At 27.1% G+C, this 13,205-nt stretch overlaps 1 protein-coding gene across 1 annotated transcript; it reads right to left on the bottom strand.

The window, feature by feature from the left end:
- Positions 1-1,326: 1,326 nt before the first annotated feature.
- Positions 1,327-11,373, bottom strand: LOC100212386 (uncharacterized). The gene is made up of 13 exons (XM_065790980.1): positions 11,245-11,373; positions 8,532-9,203; positions 7,709-7,996; positions 6,805-7,597; positions 6,541-6,705; positions 5,526-6,423; positions 5,125-5,344; positions 4,448-4,775; positions 3,579-3,799; positions 3,157-3,463; positions 2,731-3,011; positions 2,360-2,564; positions 1,327-2,184 (listed from the first exon to the last, which is right to left on the bottom strand). Exons 2-13 carry the CDS (start codon positions 9,027-9,029, stop codon positions 1,574-1,576), a joined length of 4,815 nt encoding a protein of 1,604 aa, XP_065647052.1. The 5' UTR covers positions 9,030-9,203; positions 11,245-11,373; the 3' UTR covers positions 1,327-1,573.
- Between the last annotated feature and the right edge of the window lie 1,832 nt (positions 11,374-13,205).

Here is a 13,205-nt window from a genome sequence, read left to right as displayed (position 1 = left end):
TTTTTTTATTTTATTAGTTTTTTTCACAGAGCATGTTTACTGTACGAAATTAGCACTGACAAAGTCCGAATTTAGATCATTTAGTTTATAAATACTTAGACAAATTTCCATTTGGATATTAATGAGGGATTTCAAAACACCTCAATATGGACTCCCATAGACATGTACTATTACCAACTAAAAGGATTTTCATAGAGTATTTCATTGATATTAGGACCCCAAATCTACAAACCGTGATATATATATATATATATATATATATATATATATATATATATATATATATATATAATATATATATATATATATATATATATATATATATATATATACATACATATATAACAAACAGCGCAATAAACTCCATAGCACTTTAAAGTTACACTTTGCTTCAAGACTCCAGTGAGGTTTCATTTGGAATTAATCCATGTTTTTTAAGTTCTTCAGTATTTGCTCATTCATATTTCTTTTTTTATTTGTCCATTAGTTAATTAGAAAATTCTATTTTGTTTAATTAGATTTATCTTGCTAAGGCAGGAAAACCGACAGCATTTCTTTAGCAAAGAACATTCCTTGATGACCAATATCGTCTGATTCAAATTTGTTTTAAATAAAAATATTATTTATTTAAATAAAAAAATGCAAGCATTGTCATATCTAGTTTAAACAGGGAAAACGTTGTCTTTTTACAAAAAAAAACACGCAACCAAAATTTTGTTTCGCAGGATGTAGTTTACATTATACCCAAGGGTATAATGTAAACTGTATGAAGGTAAGTGTAGCATAAAACAGGTTTTACTAAATTTTTTTATCAGAACCAGGGTGATCCAAGCAACTCGACACAAAATTTTATTTTTTTACTAAAAAAGCTATAAGTGGTAGCGCGTTACTATAGTGATAGCATGTTGCTATCGTGATAGCGAGTTACTATATTGATAGTGATTTACTATTATAACTACAATTTCAATTTATTGAAGAAATCTATTTAAAAATCTATTTAGAAATTTTAAAACATTAGTTTTAAAGTAATGACATTTTATAACATAATATAAAAAGTTCAGGGATTTTGGGATTTGTTGTGTTAAATATGAAAATTCAAATAAAAACACGCTGAGTCATTACCTTATTAAAACAAAGTATTTAAGAAATCTCATTAATTTCTTATAATAATAAGCAAAAAAAAAAAAAAAAAAAGACCTAATAATACTACGGAGAAAATGCAAACTTATTCTAATTTAAAAATGATATTATTCTTTATACGCGTATGTTAAGATTGTTTGAAGCATTAAGCAAAATCAAATTAAACAAAATAAAAATACGCACATGTTAAGATTGTTTGAAACATCAAGCAAAATAAAATTAAACTAAGTCATAATAAAACTCTGGAATTTATTTTAGAATAAATTCGTTTTAAAATAATGATGCGTTAAATTATAAACATTAAAATTATTATTTACTAAATATATATTTATAAATAGCTGTAGATTAAATAAAATTTCAAAAATGTTAAAAAAGAAGCTTTAGATTAGTTAAAAAGAGAAAAATTGTTTTTTGTTACAATAATTTTAAATTTTTAAAAGGCAACTTCGTTCAAATGAGCACGACTATATGAAGGTCCATTTGCTAAATAATCTGCTCTTTCCTTAGCTTTTATGGTACGATGCTGCGATCTTGAGCGCATATGTAAACCAATTATTTCTCTCGCCTCCTCTAATTCGTCAGAAGTAGGTTCTGGAGGTAGATCAGCATCTTCAAATGACCAGTTTTGATTTATCTTTTGACCTGGCCTGAATGGTGCTCGTGCAATGTAATGCATCCACGTTGAAATTCGATGAACAATTAAAGTAATGAACTGCACTATCATTATCAAAGCATAAATTACCAAAAAAGCAACTGACATAAAGTTTGAGTTAAAAACGGCAAGCTTACTTCCTTGGTTTAATATTGCAAGCATTACGACCAGCCACAAAATATTACACACAGCAAATACAATTAATGCTGAATTTCGTAACTCAAAAAGTTTAGCATGTAACTCTGTGCTGTGTGAGAAAGCAGCTTGCTCTGTTAAAAGGCATAACTTTCTAAGCTTATCCCAAAACATATACTCCTCTAGATTTTGTTCAGCCATGTCATACGTAGTAACATTTTCCAAAGCTAATTTAGCTTGTCGAATTTTTCTCTGACCTAAAAATACAACCATTTATAAAGTTTCTGCTTTTGCTAGAATTAACGTTAAGAGTTCTTTTTAATTTTTTTAAGCATGCAATGAAAATAAGTAGTTAAGTAAATTTTTTTTTATTACCACATAAAAAAAAAAAATGGGGTATTACAACCAAATGTTCCTCAGTCTTTTACAAACCTGATGTTGGGTATTTTAGCTGTTGAATTGCTGTTATAAGTTTTTTTAAATGACCTGCTTTTTCTACGTTGAATGTTGACGACAATACTTTTTTATCCATAAGCTTTAAGTCTGCTAAAGCATTCGGCTCCGCATATGAATTTTCCTCAAACTGTGGCCAGTATTCACCAAGACCAAGGTTAACTAACCACTCATAAACATCTTCCTAAAAAATAGAAATTATGCATGTATATATATATATATATATATATATATATATATATATATATATATATATATATGTATATATATATATATATATATATATATATATATATATATATATATATATATATATATATCGAGAAAGTGAAAAAATCAAAAAAACTAACAGGGACATCTTGATCAATTTCTTCTGGTGGAAGGCGATTAATTTCCGCCATAATCTTTTTCCGGTGTCCTCTATTATCAATATCAATATCAATTAAATCCTGCTCCTTCATACCCATTAAGAAAGTTGTATCGTCATAACCAGCTTCTTTGAAATTTTCGATGTAAACTGCGTAAGGGCCATCTAACCAGTCTTCTATATTCATAGTCATGAAGTATTCATTATTGTCCTCTGAAAAATTTTCAAATGTTTCCCCAATATAAACGCCACTTTGATCAAAGCCTGTATCAATATGTTAGTCAATATTTAAATACATAAAACTGTTTGGTAAAAAGCAGATTGATAAAAAGTTAAAATTAATAGTTTTAGGATGAAAAATTTTAATAAAATTTTTGCAAACAAAAAGTTTGATTGAAAAATTGCAAACCATTTTGATATATTGTTGGATCATCAACATTCGGGTAGGCTGATGACGGAGTCGCTCCGAGTTGTTTTGGACGGCGTTGACTTTGATAGCGCCGAATCTTATTATGTCTTCTTGCAAAGTTTGCTTCTCTTTCTTGTGGCGCAATCCAGTCACTTTCTGCCACCGAAATGATTTCTGAGTTTGCATAGTCCGCATCTAGGTCGACATGAGAATCTATGTCACCCAAAAGAAGTTGTTGTTCTTCTAACTTTGCTAGCTTCTCTTTTCGCTTTTCGTCTCTTTTTCTTTTTCTTTCCTCTTTAGCTTTCTAAAAATTATAAAAAGTATGCTATAAAACAATAATAAATTAAGGTAAGAAATATAAGATATATATAAGAATTATAAATTATATATTATTTATCAGAAAAGTAATAAAACTTTACAATTTTTTCTTCTTTCTTCTTTTCTTCGGCTGCAATTTCTGCTGCAGTGGCGACCGGTTCGATTGGAGGTGCATTACTGAATCTAGTCATGTCATTAATTTTTTTTCTTTCATCTTTAAAACAACAAAAAAAAAGTTCTTTAAACTTAAACCATATGATATGGTTCCAGGATAATTTTGCACGCTCGGCTTTTTGTTTTGCAATTTTTGATTCACGAGTGCCTATGAAAAATGTTTTCTATGCTTAACGATTTATATTTAAAAATGTAGTAAGTAAATAGAATACAAACAAATTTAATAATAATAATAATAAAAAAATGATTTTGTTTTGGAAAAACGTGAGTTTCATCATTTTGGATTTCAAAAACTTTAGGAAACAGCAAATAAAAAACTTTTTAATTCTTATGGTTTCTCTGATTTTTATTTATAACACAGGTTTGCGGCAAAAAAACAGACAATCTAATCAAACTATAACACATTCAATAACTCGACTTTTCTTAAAACAGCGGAGGCAGAACAAGATAGTTCTAATCTCGCAAGATGTTTATGAACTGATAGATTTATTTATGATATTATATTATTAAGATGTTTATGATAGATTTATGTTATTTGTAAATCTATGATAACTAAATTGTTAAATTATTTTTAATTATTGAAACTTATTTTTATCGAATACGGTAACAACTCCATGATTTAATTTTTTAAAAGCTCCTAAAATGGGTGTCAAACCCTTTTACGGTAATCAATGGGTACACACAATTAAAACTGTTTTGGGGCCGGGACTCCTTTGTTTTTCACATCGTAGTGTCACTGTTTACTTTTAACTTTTTAATTTTATTAAGCAAAGAGTTTGGTTGTAAAAAAACTTACCCCATGACCTATCAGTTATATTAGCGAGTGAGTACACCATTAGAAATATATATCCTGAAGGTAAACTTATTAAGTACCATAAACCATGTACAAGCTGCATTCCTTCCATTCCGTGTAAAATTGCAGTTAGAGTGAAAAGACCAATTAAAAAAAATAAAAACAATGTTGGTGGAGTTAGTTGTAAAACAAATTTCGAAACTATAACTGAGTTTGACGGTAGTTTATTTGCTGGTATAAAATCAGGTCCAGAAATTGGAAAATCACCAGTTGTATTCCGCAAAAACCATTCTAAACCATATTGCCTTTGTTTTGATATATCATCCGAAACCTTAAAAAGTGTAAAACTTAAAAAACTTGACAAAATTTAAATCAATAAAAAATGAGACAATATATTATTATTGCACGTTATTATAATAACAATTGTAATATTATTTATTAAATTGTTTATATTACTTATTATAATTGTTTTAATAGTATGATAACAATAAATTTTGCGTTTAAGTTTTATAATATTCTATTAGCAATAAATTTTACTTTCATTTGATAAAATTTACTTAAATGCAAACAACTAGTGAATACAATTTACTAGTGAATTTAATCGAAAAACATCCAAAAAACAATGTAAAAAGAAAATAATTTGTAATGCAAACAAAAACATATTCAAAATTTAGTTTTACCTGTATCATGAGCCCAACTACGGTAACACACATAATAATTGCATACAAAAATGTAAGTAATTGCGCACTTTTAATCTGCAAGTCTTGCGAAAAGTATAAACAAATTATTATGTAACCAAAAAGAACAAACAAGTTTGCTGTAAACATTGCTGACAATGTAACGTAATTAGGATATGCAGCACTTAAACCAGAAGATACTAATAGTAATACAGTTCCAGGTCTGTCAAAGATGTAAAATCTTTTTTAATAAGAAACTTTTTAAAAATAAAAATATATTTGTTTAATAAATAAAAGGTTTATAAATAAAATATAATTTCAAATTTATAGTTACTAATAATAATAAAAAGTTCAATACTTTTTAAAATAACTTTTTTTCTCCATTAAAATAATAAAGCTCTTACCCAATAACGGTTGAAATTAGCATGAGAACTTGGTATATAATAAATATTAAATTTATGTGATCATTTGATGCTCTAATAATTGACTGCCTTTGAACAAGCAGAGCCTGATTAGCAAGTGTTGAGGGGCCCCATCTTCGTCTTTGCTTGTAGAATTCGTCAAAATTTTCTGGACAATACGTGACATCACACGATGAAGCACAATAATCAAGTCTCCAGCCTTTCTCTACCATAAGTGTACAAAACCATCGGTCTTCGCCCATATCTTTAGTCAAAAAGTCTAATGCACAATCAACTGAGGTTGCATAAGTAGGTAAAATATCTTTTACTGCTGTGCATCGATAAACAGAAAAGCAACCCGGAGAACAAAGAACAGATCCCATCACATGCTCAGCTACTTTTAGCAACCAATGACCAATAGCGTAGTCAAATATTTGATACCATACCATCGGGCCAGTTCCCATAGGATGAGTTCTAGCGCAAACTGCGCCAACTGATGGATCTCTACTCATAAAATCCATTAGTGCAGTTACATCTTCTGGTTGAAATTTAACATCGGCGTCAGTTGTGAGTATAAAACTGTGATCAAGATTTTCTTTTTCTCTGTAATCGAGTACGTAAGACATGTACATGACTTGACTCCAGCGTTTCTTATTCTTTACTTTGAAATTGTCTTTCATATGTATATAAAATGGCATGCCACCAGGAAGAATCCATTTTAGTTCCACGCCATATGGTGCATCTGTTTTTAAAACATTTGCTGGTACTGCTTGAACAGTGTGAGGAAGGAGCGAAATAAGTTGAATGGCAAAAGTTTTAAGTGTTTTATCTCTTACGCCATCATCAAACCAAATATGAGCTTCAAACTTCCTTCCTTCATTATGGCGAGCTCTATCAATTCCTTAAAAAGTAATTATTTAATCAATTGTTCAAGTGATTTATCTTTAAAACTCAACTTATACAAAAATTTACTATTATAGCTTAAAACATATAACTTAAAACCAGCAGAAAAAAATACCTGCAATTGAATAAAGAAGCTGCTCCATTTCATAATCAGCTTCATGATACATCGTTGTACAAATGTAGATTGTACTTTTTTTTACTAAACTCCGATAGTTTACAAAAAACTCATTGGTAGCTTCGTTTTTTCTGTTTAATAAAATATTTTGTTCCAGCAACGTCGCTAATTTGAAAAAAATAAATTATTATAGAAATTTGTACTCATTGTTTATATTTTTTCTTTTAGAAAATTATTAATAATTTAAAATCGTAGTTTTTTTACCGTCATAACAGGGAAGCCAAAACAAAGTGGCTTCATCCGCCATTATAAATTCTTGACTTCTCCATGCGTAATAGGTAGTTGCAAAAAATTGGCCGAGCCATAAAAGAACACTAAGAGCTGCCACCCATTGACCACTATTATTATCTGTCAAAGTGGTACATGGTCCTATGCTAAAAAAATCACATTTTTTTAAAAGAATTATTCCTATGCATAATGGAGTACAAAGAGTTAGTGGAATAGCAAAACACATTCTTTGTAAAGTTATCATGCATCCAATCCAAGCAGAGTGATAGCCTATAAATGCTGAAACAATCTGCAAGACAAACATCGATCCCAACTGTGAGTTGAGCTTAATACTTAAAAAACCTTCATAGCTTTTTGTGACATCGGCAACTTCAAACAAGTAGGAAAAAAAAAAGATGAAAAATGGTATGGTAAGTAACTTTATGAGAGAGTTTATAAGCGTTGCTTTCCCACGAGAAGTGTTGGTTTGAACAATAATTTTTTTAGCCTCATTTTTAAATGACTTTTGACATTTTTCTTTCACATTAAAATTTTGAAATCCGTCATTGGCATCACCATTAATTGAATCTTCTCGAAAATGTCGCGCAAGATGATTTCTTTGCGTTTTTCCATTACGATCGAAAGTTTCCTGTGAGGAGTCTCCCCAAACGTAAGCAAGATCATGGTCAATTTGTAGTTTTCGAATTTTCGGACTCCATGCAATACTCAATAAACCAATAGAGATTGGTACAATAACTATTGTTTCGATGCTATGTGTTTTTAACCAGATCTAAAAATTTAATAAAACCGCGTTTTATAAACTTATAAATACGTTTTTAATCGAGTTTAATAAACAACAATTTAGTAACAATGTTTATTTTTGAAACAAAAATTTTTGTACCAAGTATATAATGCCAGATAATCCTCCAATTTGTAACAGAAATGCAATAACAGCTAAAACAATATTTTGAAGATGTTGATGTTTACGTTTGTTATAAAGAGAAATAGAAATTTCCATTTTTTTTTCTGTCTTTAAAGAGTCTATTTCTTCCCAAAACTGAAAAAATACTGGAAAAATAAATATCGCGTTCATGAGAATTACATTCAAATCTGTACTCTTCACATTATGAACAACTCCAACAAAAAACAAGGACAGCCCAGCAACTTCGAGAAGTGTTCCAACGCCACCCTATACAGAAAACCTTTTAAATGGTAAATGTAAAAAAAATTTTTTAACACAATTCAAAGTAGTATTCACTTCAACAGAATAATTTTCAATTTAGTTGTGTTTACTTCCACAGTATCATTTTTAAAACAAAAAAATTTCTAGAAACAAATTAAAACAAAATAATTGAAAAAAAATTTGTTTTAATAATTATTAATTATAGTTTTTAAAATGTAACTCATATAAAATTTTATATGAGTTTTTATTTTGCTTTATTCTTCTTACTACTTTTCTAAAAATGGGTTTAAACTTGACCGGGCTATAATACCTTTTAAAAATAGGTTTAAGTTTGACCGGGGTTTATTACCTTTCAAAAAATAGGTTTAAACTTGACCGGGTTTAAATACCTTTCAAAAAACGGGTTAAAGTTTGACCGGGCTTTGTTACCTTAAAAACGGGTATAAGTTTGACCGGACTTTATCATCTTTTAACATCTGTACAAATGTTTAAAAACAATTTAACATATTTAAATGTAAAACAATAAAAAATAAAAAAATACCCATAATATAGCAAGTTTTGTTGGCCAAGGATGAGTTATTTTTCTACACGTAAATATAAACATCTTTACCAAACTATACCCTGGTGGAACCATCATTATAATGCATAGTATAACCATAGCAGCTTCTCGTTCGCAGTTTGATACACCGTTTGTTAAACCACAGGAAAACTTATTTGTCGAATTATAATTATCTTTATTTAAACGTGTGGCGATTGAAAGCACAGAAAATTTGCTAATAAGTACACTAGCTAGAGTGGCCGCTGCTAAAAGCAGTGCTACTATTAACTTAAGTGCAGAAAGAATCTTTGGTGTTTTTTTAAACCATTTGTGTTCTTGATTATTTTCATCGGTACATTCAACTGTAAAAGGTCTATCGACTCCAGTATATGACATTGCAACGGAAGGAGTAGCGCCATTGAAAGATTTTTCCGAACCTACAAAGTTATATCCGTCCAAATAAGACTGGCTTTGTCTTTCCATTTCCAACATTTCACTCATAGTTTTAAATTAATTAAATATGTAAATGACGGTTAACGTTAATGCTCATGAATACGTAAACATGTACGAATAGTAATGAACCATACGCAAACAAAGCTGCTGATAGTATTTCAGTGAGGAAGATCAATAACGGACACCAAATCGTTTTTTATGTTGAAGATAAAATAAGAAAACCTATCAAAAAAGCAATCGTCTGGTAAATATTTTGCTTAAAAGTTACCACAACTGTCAATTATATAAAAATAATGGCACAAGTAGTATTTATAATGTAAGTAAATTACCACATTATATAATAATGTATACTTATTACACCACAAGTACAATACTTGTAATTACGTGTAATAATAAATACTATTTTAATGTTAAATGGAATAAATTTAATAAATAACCAATTAACAAAAACTTTGAAAATTAGCTTTCGTTTAAAAACCTGTTTGTATATGAAGTTTGAGTAAAATGGACTACAAACTAACTGGCAAAAAGAAAAAATATTCAGATTTTATCTTTTATTTGAGTTTTTGGAGTCGATTTTACTATAAATTGTTTTACTAATTTTTATTAAACTAATCCTTTAAAAAGCCCTGCAATGTAAACATTATTATCTTGACTATAAAAATATTCTCTTTTTTTTTTTTCGTTCTTACTACAATTATCATCAGTTCTTTTTGTTTATTTATTATTTTTATTATTAAAACCTCCAAATTATGACTTCTACATGTTTTTTTTTAATGTATTTTCAATAAGTAACAGAGTTATATTACTTTTTGTTTATATAAAGAATTAGCTAATCAGCAAATTTTCTTTATAATTAATTTTTGTAAATTTTTGTAACTCTATAAAAGGTTACAAAAACGTTTTGTAATGTTCCGGTTAAATGTATTTTTTTTAATCTTTTTTTTATAAATTAAGATGATAAAAAATTAGGCACAGACTGTATATGGAATTTCACTTTATGTACTATAACACGTTTTATAACACGTGGAATGTTATATCTTGCTAAAAACTAAAAACTTAGTTGGCAGAATATAAAGTAAGTTTTAGAGTAAAATGAAGAATGATAATTTAAAAAAAAAAGAATATGGCGCTCAATCATTAGGGTTGCCAGATGTCCTTCTTTTACGAAGGAGAGCACTGTATTCTTCTCCTTAAAGGCTGAACGTTTGACTGTCTATCTTTTTTTTTTTTTTTCAATTTTTTTGTTCTTTAATCCTTACAAATTCGTAAAATATAATAGAATCTTTACAGAGTAAGTAAAATTTAAAAAAAAAAAAATACAGAGTTTTGTTATACATAAAAATATATAAAGAACGCTTCAAAGAACGCGGAAAACTTGCAGAAGACCGACGGTCTTGTCATCAAGAAACCGCTATGCGTTACTAATATTTTTGGATGCTTTTATTTAAAATAAGTTTATATATTTTTTTTTTTTAAAAAAAACAAAAAAATGTTATCGGTTTTCGGCAGAATGAGAATAAAAATCCAAAATGCAAAAAACAAAGAATGCAGACAAAAAGAAGTTTTTAATTTTTTAATTTTATTTCAATACACATTAATATAAGTAGGTACACGATTTGCTAAATAGGTAATATATAGTCGTTCGAGTGTTGATAAATAAGCCTATTATTTGCTTTTTTGTGTTTTTGTTATTTCTGTTGTTTTTGAGTTATTTAGAGTTTTTAGAGTTATTAGAGTTTACATTGGTTTCGGAACAAAGTTAGTTTTATACATAGTTTTAAATGTTTTGGGGTTAATAAAAATTCATGAAGTTGTTAGTGTTTAAAATGAGATCTTTTAATAACGTTTTCAGAGTATTTAAGTTATTCGATTTTTCATAGAACTGTGAAATAGAACTGTTATCATAGAACTGTGATCATTTTATTTCATAGAACTGTGATCATAGAACTGTGAAAAGACTAAATTTATATAGTTAAGTATAAAATATTTATAAACAAGAAAAATCAATTTTAGTACCTTCTTTTACAATATTAAAACAGTAAAAATTAATTATCACTAAATTGTCAAATGAAAAATAATAAATAGCTTTAAATAAAATGTTTTTAGAATAGTTTGTGTAAAATTTACAATAAAATTTTTAGGTAAACTTTATAAATAAATATTTAATATAATACTTTTAACAATCAACTAAATTTTAGATTTATATCGTACTTTAAATTAAATTAAATAAAATTGATTAATTGATAATATAAAAACTTACGTAAAATTTTATTTTTCAAGATTGATGTTTATCGAATATTTTCTTTCGTTTTCTTGGTATGAAATAAAACGTTCTTACTTATTACTAAAACAACGGATATTCGTCATTTGAGACAAAGTAATTTAAAATAAATTTCAAGTAATTTATTAGTTATTTAAATACAATAAAAATTAAATTACTTAGCAATTATGTAACAAAAAAAAATTCGAGTATATATAGCAACTGATTAATTATTGTCTTCAAATTTGTTATTGCATAATTTAAATGCATATAAAATAAGTTATTGTATCCTGTTAAAAAAGATATGACTGTCTGATTGACCATGCGTTGTTTTTTTCTAATGTTACGTTTTAATATACGACAATAATATTTTAAGAAGAAGTTAAGGATCAATGTTATTGAAATACACATGTCTTTCATAGCCATTTTTTACCAAATAATCGTTCAAAATGTGACGGTAAAAAGTGCTTAAAAAGTATGTTCAATTGCAATTATTAAGTCAAAAACATGATGAAAAAAGCTTGTATGAATTAAATGGTTTTTACATCTCAATGGATTTACATTTTACATCTCAACGGTTTTACATTTTACATCTCAATTGATTTACATTTTACATCTCAATGGTTTTACATTTTTTATTGTATTTTGGTAGAAAAGTAAAGCCCATGCTTTTTCTAAATAAACTTAATCCTTTTTTGTATATACAAATTTGCTGAACTATGGGTATTTTTTCATTTCATTTTTTCTATTCTATTTTTTTTTTATTTTGTCTTTTTTTACAGATGGCAAAAGTTAATAAAGACCAGTCAAACGTAAACCCATCTGTTGAAAACCCATCTATTGAAACCCATCTGTTGAAAACCCATCTCTTGGAAACCTATTTCTTGAAAAAGTAATAATTCACATATTGCCCAGCTGACAATAAAGCCTTTCTCCTTTATCATTAATATATATCTTTAATATATATCATTGTCTTTTTTAATGTTTTTTGTTCTCATCATAATAATTATTTTTTCAAATCTTTTGAGAAAAAATTGTTTTGATATAACATTTGTACCCTGCATAATACTTTGAGAAAAAAAGTTATGGCAAAAGTATAAAATACAAGTATAAGGTAAAAGTTAAAAAAAATTTTATCAACTGCTTTTTTATTTCTTGAAGCAGCTATTTTGTGTTTCTAAAATTTCAATGTCGAAATGAACATTAACTTGAATGTTGAAATGAACACCAATTTTTATGTTGAAATGAACTCCAATTTTAATGTTGAAATTAACTCCAATTTCAATGTCGAAATGAACATCAATTTCAATGTTATAATGAACACCAACTTCAATGTTGAAATGAACACCAATTTTAATGTTGAAATGCACATCAATTTCAATGTTATAATGAACACCAACTTCAATGTTGAAATGAACACCAGTTTTGTACTTTAAAAAGTTTTAGCATGCGGCTACATAGCTGCGTTAAAAATATTTGCTAACATGATAAATTTTAAAAATTTACTATTCAGCTTTGTTAAAAATGTTTTAAAAATAGAATCAATGCAGAAATAATCGCATAAGGTTTTCTTTTGTCTATTTTTAACCATATCGAATGTTATCAATTACCACATCAATGAATTATATCACTTACTACAGATCAATTCAGTTATTAGAGCATCGAGATTTATATCGATATATATATATATATATATATATATATATATATATATATATATATATATATATATATATATATATATATATATATATGTATATATATATATATATATATATATATACATATATATACATATATATATATATATATATATATAATATATATATATATATATATATATATATATATATATACATATATATATACAATAATATCGCTCCTTTATGTTGAGCACTCTCTAATATCTTCAGTTGTATTAAATAAATACAGTTATGGAAAATCATTATTTCAACTATTCA

The sequence above is a fragment of the Hydra vulgaris genome, chromosome 02 (assembly GCF_038396675.1).
Source record: "Hydra vulgaris chromosome 02, alternate assembly HydraT2T_AEP".
Classification (NCBI taxonomy): Eukaryota; Metazoa; Cnidaria; class Hydrozoa; order Anthoathecata; family Hydridae; genus Hydra; species Hydra vulgaris.
Note: the sequence above shows the minus strand (reverse complement) of the source record. Positions and strands in the feature narration are given on the sequence as shown.

Coding starts and splice junctions, on each gene's coding strand:
- LOC100212386 (XM_065790980.1), bottom strand. CDS start 9,029: ATGAGTGAAATGTTGGAAATGGAAAGACAAAGCCAGTCTTATTTGGAC. Junction 3,012..3,156: donor TCCAACAATATATCAAAATG/GTTTGCAATTTT, acceptor ATATTGATACAG/GCTTTGATCAAAGTGGCGTT. Junction 2,185..2,359: donor GCTAAAATACCCAACATCAG/GTTTGTAAAAGA, acceptor TTGTATTTTTAG/GTCAGAGAAAAATTCGACAA.